This window comes from Pteronotus mesoamericanus, unplaced genomic scaffold (assembly GCF_021234165.1).
Source record: "Pteronotus mesoamericanus isolate MK-2021 breed Mesoamerican mustached bat unplaced genomic scaffold, CSHL_Meso_final scaffold_54, whole genome shotgun sequence".
Lineage (NCBI taxonomy): Eukaryota > Metazoa > Chordata > Mammalia > Chiroptera > Mormoopidae > Pteronotus > Pteronotus mesoamericanus.
Genome location: NW_026555321.1, coordinates 41,193,876 through 41,209,968, shown reverse-complemented (window position 1 = coordinate 41,209,968; position 16,093 = coordinate 41,193,876). Strand labels below are relative to the sequence as shown.

At 34.1% G+C, this 16,093-nt stretch overlaps 1 protein-coding gene across 1 annotated transcript in view; it reads left to right on the top strand.

Annotated features, from left to right (window-relative positions):
* The window catches only part of DNAH12 (dynein axonemal heavy chain 12), a 230,243-nt gene that overhangs the window by 173,828 nt on the left and 40,322 nt on the right, over nt 1–16,093 (top strand). The window contains exons 51-58 of the mRNA XM_054561819.1: nt 186–326; nt 1,865–2,106; nt 3,133–3,280; nt 3,840–3,985; nt 9,520–9,734; nt 10,438–10,630; nt 11,916–12,108; nt 14,972–15,144. Coding sequence (XP_054417794.1) covers nt 186–326; nt 1,865–2,106; nt 3,133–3,280; nt 3,840–3,985; nt 9,520–9,734; nt 10,438–10,630; nt 11,916–12,108; nt 14,972–15,144 — 1,451 coding nt within the window. The remainder of the gene's footprint in view (nt 1–185; nt 327–1,864; nt 2,107–3,132; nt 3,281–3,839; nt 3,986–9,519; nt 9,735–10,437; nt 10,631–11,915; nt 12,109–14,971; nt 15,145–16,093) is intronic.

Below are 16,093 nucleotides of genomic sequence, written 5' to 3'. Positions count from 1 at the left end.
TTACTTGTGTTTCTGCTATAATTATGCTTATTTAAAAATCTTTTGATTTTTAAAATCAAAGTACTGGCTGGTTTTTAAAAACAACATAACTTTTTATACAAACTTTTTTACTATTTATGATTATTTTTTCATCTTATAATTATGCAATATATTGAAATTTTAAGATCTAAATCTTTGTTGTGTAGGTGACTGTTATGCAGAAGATTCGTGGCGAATATTTAACAAACCCTGAATTTGACCCCCCTAAGGTTGCTAAAGCTTCTTCTGCTGCTGAAGGTCTGTGTAAATGGATCATGGCTATGGAAGTATATGACAGAGTTGCAAAGGTATTTTGAGGATCAGCACATCCATTTTCTATTGAAATATTCCCAGAAATTAAAATCTATGCATATATTTTCTAGTTAAGACTTTTCTAAAAGTGATACCAGAAAGAACTTGTCTTGTTGCAGCATAAACATCAGACGCTGGGTACCTAGTGGTTGAAGAAAATACTTGCATGTGACATAACCTGGTCGGGGCTAGTATGAACAGGGATGATCATTGAAATTGGCCTGACTGACCTATATCCTGACCTGTATCCATCGGGATCTGGAGCTAAAGAGAGTTAGAGTTTTATGAGCTGTGGGCAGAAACAAAGAAAAATCTAGAACTTCAAAGATAAAGTGGCAGATTAAACAATTGATTCAAAGTGTTAGAATTAAGAAGATCCAAACAGAGTTAAGAGGCGGAGCATGGGAAGAGCCCCTAAAGCAATGGATGCACTGATAGGAAACCTTTCATGGAGTACTCGCTGGGGCCAAATTCCTGGGAAAACAGTGAGTGGTTTAAGGGTATTTTGGAAATTTGGCTAACAAAGGACCGAGAACATGCTGGCCTTGTCCTCTGTAGCTTGCAAAATTCTACCCATATATAGCAGGACATATAAATAAAAGTCAAGTAAAAATACATTGTAACTTATGGCCCTATATCCCATTATCTCGACATTATTGACTATATTCTCCATGCTGCAATCCACACGTCTGTGGGTATTTTGCAACTACCAATTTGTACTGCTTAATCCCTTCACCTTTTTCATCCAGCCCCCTGACCACCCCTCCTCTCTGACAGCTGTCAGTCTGTTTGTTCTCTGTATCTCTGAGTCTGTTTCTATTTGGCTTGGCAAACCCCTTTCTTTATATATTAACGAGCATAATAAAATTAGAACTTTAGGAAATCTTTTTCTCTAAAGAAAATGTAGCTTTTCAAGATTTGTTGAGGATAATTCAATTTTGGTAGTGAAACTGAATATCAAAGCTTTCTTTTTCTTTGTATTTCTATCATAGTTTTAATCTCCCTCCCCGCACCCCCTCCCAACCAAGGCAAATGTATGCCTCGCCTGATTGGGAAGAAGATCACAGACTTGGAAATGCAAAGATCAAACCAAAACAAACAAACAAACAAACAAACAAAAAGCAACAAACAACAACAAAATAAGTACATTCATGTATTTTAAACATTTATAATTCTGTTACAAGTTTTTCTCTGTTTTTGGCAACAGTTCAATGGCAACTTATATTTAGAGACATATTGTGCCATTTTTGCTACATATTGTGATGTTGTTAGTCCAGAATAATTTATCTGTTCTATATATGACAGTGTGGACAGTGTGCTAGTTTGGAATGAATTATGTATTTTATACAATATATAAATATATTTTAATTTATTTGTGTATAAAAATATGTAAGATTTAAGTGTAACATTATTATATATATAACTAGTGTATGTATAATAATAAACATTTTAATCCATATTATCTATAAAAGATTATATAAGAGGTCAGTTTTATAGAGTACACATCACAGCTGCTTCTATTGTTCCCAAACAGGTAGTGGCTCCTAAGAAAGCCCGCTTAACAGAAGCTCAGAAGTCCTTGGCTGAGACAATGGAGCTCTTGAATCAGAAGAGAGCAGAACTGGCAGAAGTTGAACATCATTTGGAAAATTTACAAAGAACATTTATTGAGAAGACTGAGGAAAAGGCTCGTTTAGAAGACCAGGTAGAACTCTGTGCTAAGAAACTTGAAAGAGCCTCACAACTAATTGGAGGATTGGGTGGAGAAAAATCAAGGTCAGATTTCTGCTCATTTTAACAATATTTAAGAATGTCAGTCTTGAATATGTGACTTTCTTTGGATATTTATTATGATTATTGATTTTAAAATGGCTTGTTGAAAATGTGGGACATTCTACAAGGTACCTGGCCAGTCTTTTTCAAACAGAATATCAATGTCAAAGGATGTTGTTTACAACTTGCTTTCAAATGATTTTTTAAAAGAGAGAGAGAAGCAAGTAAGGGAAATGATCATTTTTAATCTAAATAGTATGTGGGTGAATATTGTACAATTCTTTCCAGTTTTACACATATGTTCAAAATTTTTCATAATAAAATGTTGGGGGGTAGTAAAGTATGTCTCGCTTTATTGAAATTTATTTCAAAGAAGATGTAACTGGTTTGATCTAACAAAGCCAGTTAGCTTTATTCTAATTTTTTATTTGTACTAACCAACCAGCTATCTCATTTATTAATTACATTTGTTGAAGGAATAGCATGATAAGGTAATATGCCTTTGACTTTGTAGTGCAGATTAGATAGTTTTAGAATATAATTTTTAGTGTAAAGTTTTCATTAAATGGAAAAATGTCAACTCTAGCAATAGTATGTCAGTTTCTGTACAACTTATATGTAATTTTGGGTAATAAATTGCAAATGTTTCTATGTTTACAGACCAACAATTAATACTGAACCAAATAGCAGGGCCACTAGACCAGATCATCTTGATGAAAATAATTAGACAAATGCTGGAGAAGAGAAGCTTGTTTTCGTTTTTGTTTATTCTGAACGGCCAAATCCTGCAAAAATAAAATGCCTAATATTCTAATAATGAAAGGTTGATTATCATTTGTACAACATAGATATATGTTAAAACATGTTAGAGATAGAAGAGACACAACCTCCTCATTTTATAGATAAGCAAGGGCCCAACATTTTATGATTTTTGTTATAGAAGTTGGACTAGAAGCTCATTGCCCTTTCAATTATTGTCTTCCATCACTTTCTTTAGTGAGGCTATTTTGCCTTTGGTTTATCTCACAGATGGTCTCAAGCTGCAGATGACCTTCAGATAGTGTATGAAAATTTGACTGGTGATGTCTTGGTATCAGCAGGAGTTATAGCCTACCTTGGTGTTTTCACTTCTGGCTTTCGACAAACATGTGTAGAAAATTGGAGCATGTTGTGCAAGGTAATGATTTTATATTTCATAAGTTCCTTTTTAGAACATTCAAAGTACAAGTTGGGGTGTTTGGGGGGAAAGGATGATAGCAAGGACAGAAGAGGGAAGAAATAAAAGAGGGAAGAGGGAAATGTGAGGTTTTTCCTTTTTTTTCTTTCTTGTTTGATCAGTAAAGTATTTCATAGTACAACTTTCTTTTTTTACTTTTTCTAATATATTTTTCACTTTCTCTTAAATTTTTTAAAATTTTTCAAATATAGTAGACATTTAATATTATGTCAGTTTCAGGTGTACAGCATGGTGGTTAGACATTTATATAACTTACAAAGTGATCCCCCCAATAAATCTAGTGCCCACTTGACATTGTACATAGTTCTTACAATATTATTAACAATATTCCCTGTGCTATGCTTTATATCCCCATGACAGTTCAACTTTCAATTCAGGTTTTTTTTCTGTTCCTTAGAGTTATCAAATAATATCTAATAACAAATCAATATTTTAATTTTAAATATATTGCAATCAACAAGGTGAAAGAAAATACAAGATATTTGCTTATTTCTTATAGGAGAAAAAAATCCCATGTTCAGAGGAGTTCTCATTGAGTAAGACCCTGGGTGATCCAGTGAAAATTAGAGCTTGGAATATTGCTGGATTACCAAAAGATACTTTCTCCATAGATAATGGAGTGATTGTTAATAACTCCAGGCGTTGGTAAGTAACATAAAGTATATTTATTTTTCAATTATTGTATTCGAAAGTTTTTGAACATAGAGAAAAGTTGAAAGGATTTTAGAGTAAGCACCCATATAGCTACCTAGATCCTGACATTAACATTTTATTATTCTTGCTGCTTTATCAAATATATATCCATCCCTCTATCCATTCATCAACTCATTCTTTTTTTATGCATTTCAACCTAAGTTGCAGACATGGATATCCTTTCCCCAATACTTCAGCTATATATATCATTAACTAAAGTTCAATATTGTTAATCTTTTATTTTCTTTTGAGGTGAAATTTCATACCATGTAATACACAAAATTTTAGAACACCATTCCATAAGTTCTTTAAAAAGTGTATATAAAAGTATACACTTGTGTAACACAAACCTCTGTCGAGCATATGACTCCCAGGAATTTCTCTTATGTCCCTTCTCAGTAAATTCCCACCCTCACCATAGGAAATTATTACTCTGATTATTTTCTACCATAGATTGGTGGGAAACGCCCCATCTGGTTTCAGGAATTGAAGCCCTGCCAACAGGCAAGAGGGTTCCAAGGCTAGAGCCAAGCAAGGAGGCCTTGGGAAAATAGACCACTGAGGAAACAAAACCTGTCTCCCTGGCAGAGGCAAAGCCCCTGCCTCTCTCACATCACCCTGCTTGGCCCTAGAGGATGGCTGGTTAGTCAATGACGGGTAAGACCCCTAGATGGAAGGGGCAACCTAAGACAGGCACAGCCACAATGGGCATCAGGGAAAAACTTGGGGGACACAGAGAAAGGGCAAAAAGATCCTCAACCCTCGGCTTTGATATGGCTGAGGTCATCATTCTAACTGGAAGAAGTCTCCTTATCTCTTGGTGGCTCTAATCCCCTGCCTGCTTCAGGTTTGAAACAACACTGGAGACAGCCCTGAACTGGATCCGGCAGTTCCTGGGGGAAATCAGACATAGAAATAAATGCTTTAAAGCATGCCTTGTTTTTCCCTCAAAAGCTATGATAACCAGCTCATGCTGGGAAATAAATTTACATTATTCACAGACCCTGGCCCTAAACCCTTTGGCACTCTTATGTTTACGCTCTCATTTTTACTGGTTTCTTCTCAGATCCATGTAAATTGGTGTGTGCCTGCCATTTGTTTTCTTCAAAACATCATCTATTCTCTGTAAACATTAACATATGCTATAATGAGATCACCTGTACATTCCTCTTACCTAGCCCCACTGATAATCCTTTCAATAAAAGTATTTGGACGTAAGGGCTCAGGGCCTTCTCCACTAGAGGGAAGTGCCACCCCTTCCCCTGGCAGACTGAGAGAAAAGTGTATGGGATGACTTATTTCCCCCATCCATGACGACCCCAGGACGGGCTCTGTGGGATCAGAGTCCATGCTCCCTCCTCAGCTGGCCCAAACAGGGACCCTCAGATCCAGAGCCCCATGTCACCACCTCAGTAGATTAGTTTTGCCTATTCTAGAACTTCATATAAACAAATCATTCTGTACATACTCTTTTGTGCAAGGTTTCTTCCACATACCATAATGCTGCTATTTTTTGTTACTGAATAGTATTCCATTGCATGACTGTATCACCGTTTATGGATTCTCCTATTGATGGACACTTAAGCTGTTTCCAGTTATTGGCTATCCAATGTATTTATATTAACTATGTATTTCTACCCATTTTCAAGATGCTATAACTATAATTTATACAATTTCATGGATATCTTTTAAAATTGCTATCAATAGTATGATAATTATATGAACATTCCAAATGGTTCTTATTGTTATCTTTTCATTTATATCACTTTGAAAAGCTTGGAAAATTACTCTCATCTGAGAAATAATTTCCTATATATGGCTATTTCATCATGTTGTTGTCTAATTTTAAAAGTCTTTTCATGGGACAGTATCTCAAACATACTATGATAAATACTGTGGAGCTCTTATATTCATGAGGTACAACTGTTATAAGTGCCCTTTATCCACACTAACTCCTATGAGTTAGGTATTATTATTATTATTCCATTTTACAGATGAGGAAACTGAGACCCAGAGTGATTTACTAATTTGAAATTTAGTAAGATAACTAACTGAGCTAATTAAATGGTGGAGTCAGAAATTGAACCCAGCAATTTAACTTCCAAATCTTTGTTCTTAATTACTCTGTTAAGTAAAATGTAGAATAGGATATCACATTCATTACCTTTTAAACTATAATGAAAATTCCAATATTCTTTTGGAATATGAGATACATTAAAGTTGCATTAAAAATCAGAGAGGAAAGGATGTACTGCCATAAATGGCTTCATTATAAAAAAATTAAATTAGATCCTTACTTTTCATCACATTCAAAGATGCAAAAGAAGGTAAGCACCTGGATATCCCTGACACAGAGCGGGTCTCTCTCTTTATTTTTGCTCTTAGCCTGGAGATAGATTGCTATTGCTTGGTACTCTGTTAGGTTTTTGGGGGGCAGAGTGGGAGTTCTCTGTTATTCTGTTTCTTAGTCAATCTTAGGAAGACCCTGTGTACATAGGTCTTCAGGATAGGACTTTTTCAACCTTTCTGTCCCTTCTTCCTATGACTGCTTAATTCTGCCTTACACCTGCGGTTGGTCTTCAAAAGGAGTTTCCCACCCTTCTCCTAGAGTGAGAGATCTCTACTTGGTAAAGGTTGATAAAGGTATAATATTTTTAGCCCAAGATGTTTTTCTGCTCCACACCCTCCAACCCTCACCCAGGAGTTGAGTTTTTCTTTGGCTCTTGCTCCAGCTACAATGTGTGTGTTTGCCTTTACCTCTTCTAGGATTCCCAGACATAAGTTCTGCCCAATACATTTTCATTTCCAAGCTTTGAGTTTCCTTGGTTACACAGATAGTTTAAACTTGCACCCTGTTCCTCTGTGAAATGTAGACCCATGGTTATAGATTCTCAGGGGACTTTTTCCCAGTTGGAAGTAAGACAGGAATCAAAATACTTCATTCTTGTCTCCTAATGCAGAGAGTTGAATTTTTTTTTTCTCTTTATGCTTTCACTAAGCCTTCTGTGGGTTTAAGCTTACTACAGGGGCCCAGTTCCAGCTTTTTGTACATATGGATTCAAGGAGCCCCTAGATTATTGGAACTGACACTCTCCACAAGGCTGGCTACCATTTCAGCTCACACGCTTACTGTTCTGGAATTCAGTTTAGTCTGTGTTTCTGGCCACTGTATTTTACTGGATGCTTCTATTGTGTGTGTATATATCTCTTAAATGCATGTCACCTATGTATTTTTAAAATGTCATATTTTAACTACTAGTGGATAAACTAAACTAGGTGACTGGAGGTTTTTTAGATTATTTAGCTAGTTGTGTTTCTAGAACCATAGTTTATAATTAATCAATCCTTGTTCTGCTTGCTCATAATTTCTAGAGGTTTTTCTATTTATAGTATTGTGCAGTGGTTGAGAGCAATGCAGACACTGGTATCAGGATATCTGGATTTTCCTCTATGACTTTCTATCCTGAGGTTTTGGTAATTAGTTGATCTCTCAATGCCTCAGGTGCCTCATTTGTAAAGATTATAATTTCTACCTCATACAAATATTGTGAGAAAGTGCTTAGACTGTAAGTGCTCAATAAATATCAGTTTTTATAATTACTATCTTCAAATACCTCATTTACTGTCTGTATTTCAAATTCTGACTTGCTTGCTTTTTAACCATGATGAAAATAGTATCCTGCTTTATTATTGTTTATTAGCACATCAGCCTGGCTAGTTAACAGTAAATCTTTGTTTTCCCCCAAATTACTACCTCTGTCAGAAGCATAGATTGACAATGCTTTTCTCTTCAGACTGTACAAAGATCTCAAATATAGACTAGAATTATTTTCATACCTACAATAAGGACACTTGGAATATAAATACCATGGCCTGCTCTTATCTCTCTGCTAGACACAACAACTCAATTTTCCAATTATATTTGTCATACTTATGAAAGATTGTATCAAATGGGAGTTGAAGTTCTTTTAGAATAAGAAAGAATCTCTATGGCAATACTAAGAACATTGATTTACGCATTACCAAGAGTATTGACTAGCTGTACTAGTCAATACTATTTACATTTAATTACAATTACAATTGTAATTGTAAAAGTTAAATACAATTAACATTTCAATTTCTGTAAATTGAAATGTTAATTTACAGAAATTTTTACTTTTTGTAAGGGAATGAACAAATACTGTGTTTTTCCAATAATAAGCATATGAAAAAGAGAAAAAACAGTCTCTTTAAATAGCACATGATGCATCTAGTTAATTACTAGGCAACTTAAGCAGTTGTGTGTAAAATAATTTTTTCATTTCCAGTACACATTTCCACTGTTTACTGTGATAGCAAAAGTAAATTTTGACTAGTGTCTGAACCTCTTTTTGCTTTCAGTAGGATTTCAATACAATTTGACCTGAGAAAGAAAACATCCAGGGAACTAGTATTGTATTGTTTCGTCTTTTGGAAAGGAAAGAAAATAAAAGAACAGAGTTATCTGGGAGCAGTTGATTAAAGAGCTTATTTATAGGAAAAGGGAAAGGAGATTTTATCCCTAGAAGCAGTTGAAACAGAAAGAGAATGTGACATGGGATGAAAACTCCCCTTTCTATGCTAATATTTTTTAAAGATAATTTAATGCACTGTATTGAATCCAAAAGAAACCTAGGGCAGCATTATCACTGAAGAAAAAGAAAGCACAACATATTATGAATATTTGAAACCATGAATCATATGTTCTCAAACATTAAGTTTTTACCATGCTTACATAGAAAAAAATCCTAAATAGATCTTAAATTTATACCAGACTAAACTTAGGAACTTAGTTCATGACTCTACTGATAACCTAAGGCTAGTAGATCTCTTACTTTAAATTTTTAACAAATAAATGTAACTTTTTATATTATGTTAACAGATATCATGTATTAAAATTACCTTGAGCCCTGGCTGGTGTAACTCAGTTGGTTGGAGCATTATGCAGTAAATGAAAGGTTGTGGGTACAGTTCCCAGTCAGAGCATATACCTTGGTTGTGGGTTTGGTCCCCAGTTGGGCCATTTGCAAGAGGCAACCAATAGATGTTTCTCTCTCACATTTATGTTTCTCTCCTCTCTCTCCCTCCCTTCTCCTCTCTATAAAATCAAGAAGCATATCCTCAGGTGAGGGTTAAAAAAAATTACCTTGAAGACAGTGTGTTATATTGGAAAGGACACAGCTTACAGGATCACAGGATCCTACTTCTGACATTGAACTAATTTTGTAACCATGGAACATCGTGCAAAGTACTCTGTGAGACTGCATTTCTTCATTTAAAAAATAAATGAAAACAAAATTCCTTTTTCACTCTTTTCTTATAGTACTTTTGTAGAGATTAATCCTGATAATATATGTGAAACATGCTGTATTTTTACAAATTGATGGTGATGTTTATTATTTGAATTATATAATTTTAAAGAAATATGAATATTTATTTCCTTAAGTATTTCTCTTATTATATTCTAGGCCTTTAATGATTGACCCCCAAGGTCAAGCCAATAAGTGGATCAAAAACTCTGAAAAAGAAAATCAGCTTAGTGTTATTAAACTATCAGATTCAGATTATATGAGAACACTGGAGAACTGTATTCAATTTGGAAATCCGCTTCTGTTAGAAAATGTTGGTGAAGAACTGGATCCATCTTTGGAGCCTTTACTACTTAGACAAACTTTTAAACAAGGTAGAAATCAATTAATATTAGTTGTGGAGCTGAAAGGCGATTGGACTATCTTTGAGACTTATCTTTGAGGCAGAAAAACTGCTATATAAATTTAATAATAAAGTTAATAACTCAAACCTTCTGTGTCACTTTTATGTGTGAAAGAAGATTTAGTGCAAGTACCAAGAATGAACGTTGCCCTCCCTTCATTGCCTTAAGCACTGTTATCTAGACTGTGGTTCAATGGAGAACATAAAGAAGTTGAAGCTAGCCTGAAACTGCTGTATCATGTGGCCATGGTTTACACAAAGTCCATTATTATGAATAGCAGTGGTTAATGTGGGCCAAAGTTGACTTTCGGTAAACATTGTCCACCTCATATTTTTCTGCTTATAAAAATTTCATCTCTTCCAAACGCTAATACTTTTCAGAACTTTGGTCATATACAAATAACTTTGGAATAATCATGATTCAAAATGGATAGAGGAAGTAAGAGCAAAAGGAATCTTGATTTAGAAGACTCCACAACCAGAGAAAACTATCTTAAACTACCCCAGAATGAATGAGTCCTGCCGTATAACTGCTTACTTGTCTCTGTGCCTCTGACTTTTGTCACATCTGTATTCTACTTTCAATTTTGTGTAACCTGGGAAAAGTCTTTACATAGGGGGAGTTGCTATTCACATTTGGCTTACTTACTATGCATTTGTTTTCCAAAATATAGGTGGTATTGATTGCATCAGACTTGGTGAGGTCATTATTGAGTATTCCTTTGATTTCAAGTTTTATATCACCACAAAACTGAGAAATCCACATTATATGCCAGAGCTAGCTACAAAACTGTCTTTGCTCAATTTCATGATAACTCCAGAAGGACTTGAAGATCAGTTATTAGGTATTGTTGTTGCAAAGGAGAGGTATGTATTTTCTCAGATGCTTCCAGATAACCTACAGAGGAATATTTGTAGGCCATTAATACTTTCATTAATGTGATTACTTTGAAACCTTGTCAAATTTTATATTGTTATTAGAAATTAAATAATATGTTTTAAAATAACTATTCTATAACACGTAAGTTATGTTAACTATGTTATATTGGTCTTTTAATATGTGTAGTAGATCCAGGTGATAGGCTATAGTTTCGGACTTATATCTGATTGCTTCAGCCAAAAAAATTTTACCCCTGGGAATTTATGATATGGACAAAATCAGAAATGTGTTCAAAGACATATAAAGGATGTTCATAAGAAAATACTTAAGATAAGAACAAAAAAGCAGGATACTAAACTACGTACAGGAGGGGTAGTATTTTGCATGAATACAAAAGTGGTCAAATGCATATATACAAAAAAAGATTGGGAAGGAATACAGCAGGATGTTAACAGTGATCATCCTCCCAGGTGCTAAGATTATGGGTAATTATTATCATTTTCTCCATAATTTATGTATTTTTCATTACTAGCATGTTTTATTTTTTTAAATGAGAAAAAGTATTCCTGGAAGGGCTACTGATAAAGGATTGCTTCCTGAAAGAAAACTTTAATTCCACTTGAAGCTTAATTTAACATTATCAAGTAGTCTATTACATGAAATCAAATTGTAAGTGAAAATATGAAACCATGAGGTACTTTTGTTATTTCCAATATGTCAGTCTCACATGCATAGTATCCAAGAGAGAACCATGTCATAACATTCTATAACAGTGAATTAAGTTATTTTAAAGTTTCATACCATCTTTGTTAGTGCCAATTTTGTCTTTTACTTGAAGAGTTACTAACACAACAAGTCATCCTTTCTATGTCTGCTATTGTAGAAGAAACAATGAAAATGAGGCTGAATATGACAAAGTTAAGAAATGAATAAGAAGTTTCATACTCTGAGTTTCTTCTCCAGTCCTTATCCTCACATAACATAACCGGCCAAGCCATATGAATAAGCTTAATATATTCTTAGACTTACCACAGTACATGTTATTGCCACATTTTGCACATATACAATTAATGCCTTTTTGCTTGAATTTCTCAAATTATTATTTGAATGGAAGTAATTTTTCCTTAGGTTAAGATAAAGAGATTAATCACTTTAGTTTGTGTTACATATCTACAAAATTATTCCAATGTCTATGATATTGTGATATCTACTATTTAAATATAAATTTAGATAAAATACTATAAATTTAGACTAAATGTTTTTATCTTTTAGACCAGAATTGGAAGAGGAACGAAATGTTCTTATTCTTCAGTCTGCAGCTAATAAGAAACAGCTAAAAGATATAGAGAAAAATATTTTGGAAACATTATCATCATCAGAAGGGAACATTTTAGAAGATGAAAGTGCAATTAAAGTCTTAGACTCCGCCAAAATGATGTCCAATGAGATAACAAAGAAACAGCAGGTAAAACAAGAATCCTAGAAATCTTTTGATTCTTAAGATTCCAATGTGTTCCCAGTGCCTTAAGAAAATGCTGTGTATGTATACTAAGCTTACTAGAAAAGAAAATTAATAAATTACCAAAACATAGAAGCTAATGTTAAACTCACAAGAGGATAAATATCTTACTGCTGAATTATTCAAAACATGGTCTGATCTGTATGGTACCTTATGCAGAGAAATAAATTTAGAATGGAAGTTTTAAAAATATTTTTTAATTATTACATAGGTGAGGCAAACTAGTCAGGTTTATCCAAATTTAATTGGCTCTCACCTAAAAACTGAATTTGAGAATTAGACTTATCTCTGTTGGTTGAAGCTTAAGATGCTTGGAGCTAATTGTAATTTCTGGTTAATTGGACATTAAGTGGTTGTAGGAACTAATAAAGATGTTTTTTATGACATTGGCTAGTCATTTGTTGGTCAGGGTGAGAGGTATGAGATTTAGGGGTGGCAGGTGAAGGAAGACAAGTGGTCCATAGCCAATAATACATTTATTTCAAATTCATCTATCTCAGCCAAATGGTATTTTAAAATTATATATATTTTAACAAAATCCTACAATATTATAAGTGGAAGAGGGCTTAGCTACCAGTTATCTTTTGCAATTCATAGTTGAGAAAACTAGGGCCCAGAAAGAGTAGTCAAAGCCCAAGCTCACAGAATTAAATGCTATTACAGAATGGCTGCTGCAGGCTAACTTTACTGATTTTCAGAACTTTTGATCTTCCTTGGCCCATCCAATGTATTAAGCACAACTTAATATTAGGATAATTTAAAAAATTTTTAAAACCTAAATAGAAATTACACTAATTGCTCAGCATCCTTCTGCTGCTCCCCACCATGTGTACCCCAGTTCTGAAGTAAAGGACCTTTAGACGGCGTAAATACCTTCCCTTGGGATGGGTTTAGTTTTGTGAATGTGATAGTAATGACTTTCTGTTCAGGTGTGTTGTTTTTCTTTATTGTTGTTTTGGGAGTTTTGTTTGTTTGTTTTTATTTCAGAAGAGCCAAAAGAGTAGTGTCTTAGAGTAATACCCTATGGCAGTCCCCCGTCTGGGGACCATGAGATAATGTCTTCCTTCCATCCCTGTCCATCAGAGCAAAACCAACTGCTCATTGTCACCTTGTGACACTGTTTTTCAAAGGGGAAAAAGGATAGGAGGAATTTATCAGTTTATTTCCTATTAAAACTCAAAGAGGGGAGGAAATATATTTATTTGTTCTAGTGTTTTATCTTACAAAGAGAAAGAAATTTAATGAATCAATGTCTTTCTGGCTAGGTCCCCTGATAGATGAAAAAAATTAAGGCTTAAAAATCAGAAGGTATAAATGAGAATACTAAGATTATGCTTTCTTATGTAAAATGTCATTAATTTCCATTGTTAATAGCTTTGTTTTACTTTGCTATAGTCAAGATTGAGGTTTAAAACTTACTTTTAGTTGTTGTTAATACTGCATAGTTTTAGGAAAACTTTGTTTGCAAGAAACAGGAACCCACTTAAATTAGCTCAAATAAAAAGATACAGGGCATATTTTATTTTCCCAACTACAACAAAGTATATACAAGCATAAGGAATAAATGGAAAGAGTTATGTTTCTATGCTCTCTTTCTCTTCCCCTCTCTCGAAGGTTGTTTTGCCCTGTTCTCTACTCCAATTGAAGACCAAATTCTTCTATAAAACTTTTGTGCCTGTTTCTTCTACATTTTTCTGGCCCATAGAAATGAACTCTGTTCCCATTACCTTTTAGCACTGATGCTCAGTACCAGCGAACTTCATTTTCTGAAGCTTTTAAAGGGTGCAAATTTGGGGGAGAAAACTGATTAGCTTATCTTGGGTCTGGTTCTATTCCTACTGCCTAACTGTGTCAGCTTTAAATGGGATCATTCAATATAAACATGACTGCATAGACACACTTATTCAGCATAATCTGTGGCTAGCATTTCCAAAGAAGGGAAAATGGGTTGGAAAAGCACTCTACACATTTTTCCTGTAGAATATTAAATTATCAGATTCAATTGTCAGTTGAAGAGTTGTTATCTTGGAGAATTATTTTTCTTTTGTAGTTGAATATTTACACCCCTATTAGTCTAGAAAAGTTAAATATATCAGAAGCTAGTTGAAAAAAATGTATTCTTATTTATTATGTTTTTTTGTTTTAGCATAGGTTATCTTTTTTCTTTTTTTCTTTTGTCATCATTTATTCCTCTATATACTCTTCCACCTCCAGAAAAAAAGATATTTTTAATGTTTAATGTATAAGACCATCAGCCAACTAACATTAATGACACCTACGCTGCCAAACTTTGTGCTGGGTCCTGGTACATACGTTGACATCCTAAACATACAGATGTGCATACTTGTGCGTGCGCGTTCTCTCTCTCTCTCTCTCTCTCTCTCCCCCTCTCTCTCTCTTTCCCTCTCTCTCATTCTCCCTCTCCCTCTCTATCTTGAACCTATTGAAATAAAAGATGGTGAGTGACTATAATAGATACATGTAAGATTCAGGCAAAAAATAAGCAAAGATTGATAACTCTAGTGTTTCTCAAATAAGACAGAGAGTTGGTGAGTAATGACAACTTTAATGTGTAAACCTCTAGTCTTCCTCTTCCCTCCCTCCATAGCTGTTTCCTCCCTCCCTCCCTCCTTTCCTTCCTTTGTTCTTTCCTAGCTTTTAGCTTAATAAAAACCTTTCTTTTAAACTATGCTTCTATAATTTTGTCATTGAGTTAGGTGGGTATTTTTTTAAATATAAAATTCATTATATGAGAAATATATAATTAAAGCACATTTTCTATTTCTTAATCTTGATTTTTCTCTTCCAGATTGCAGAAAAAACAGAACTGAAAATAGCAGAGTCTCGAGAAGGCTATAGACCCATTGCTAAACATTCATCCATATTATTCTTTAGCATTGCAGACCTGGCTAACATTGATCCCATGTACCAGTACTCTCTCACCTGGTTTGTGAACCTTTATATCAACTCTATTCATGACAGGTAAACTTTCTCAGCTTCATTCATACTCTCTAGGTTGGATTTTCACTATCCTTTTCATTAAATAAAAAATATATATCTTCTTTCTTATTACTTGTGTAATACATAATATTCATTATAGAACACTTAAAATATTGAAAGGTGAAAGAACGAATTTAGATATAGAGGGATTTGCTTTAGTCAATTTTTCTGCTCTCTTTTAAAGACATGGTTCAAGGGGCCAACTGGTAAGTAAGATTATTAATGATTTAGGAACAATACTTTCTCTACAGTGGTCTTCCCCACAGGGATGTTTGTTACAGTGATATTACATCTTAATTCTAGTCAATATTCAGTCCCTTTTTATATGTGTTTTTATACTTTTAGAAAATAAATAACTTCTTATTAAGTCATCATAAAGCAACAGTAAACAAACAAATAAATAATTTGAGCCTACCATGTGTGTTCTACATGGGCTCTTTGTAGAACAGTCTCCTGAGTGATTGAATGCCTGAGCTTTCCCAGTTGAAATTTGGAATTTGAATTTATATAACCCACCTGATGGAAGAAATTCAGGTTGAGAAACTGACGTAAATGTTAATGACAAATGTTGATGAGGATGCAGAGTCATCAGAACCCTCATACACAGTTAGTGATATTGTAAAATAGTGCAGTCACTTTGGAAACATTCTGGAAGTTCCTCAAAATATTAAACATAAATTTACCATATGATCCAATAATTCCAACAAATCCAGCAGTTCTTGGGTGTATACTGAAGAGAATTTAATGCATATGTCCACACAGAAACTTACAGTCTTTTTGGTTTTAGACATGCACACAAAAAATGTATTCAAAAGTTACTTGAGCCCTGGCTGGGTAGCTCAGTTGGTTAGAGCATCATCCCTATATGCCAAGGTTGTGAATTCAATCCCCAGTTAGGGCACATATGGGAAGCAACAAATGAATGCACAAA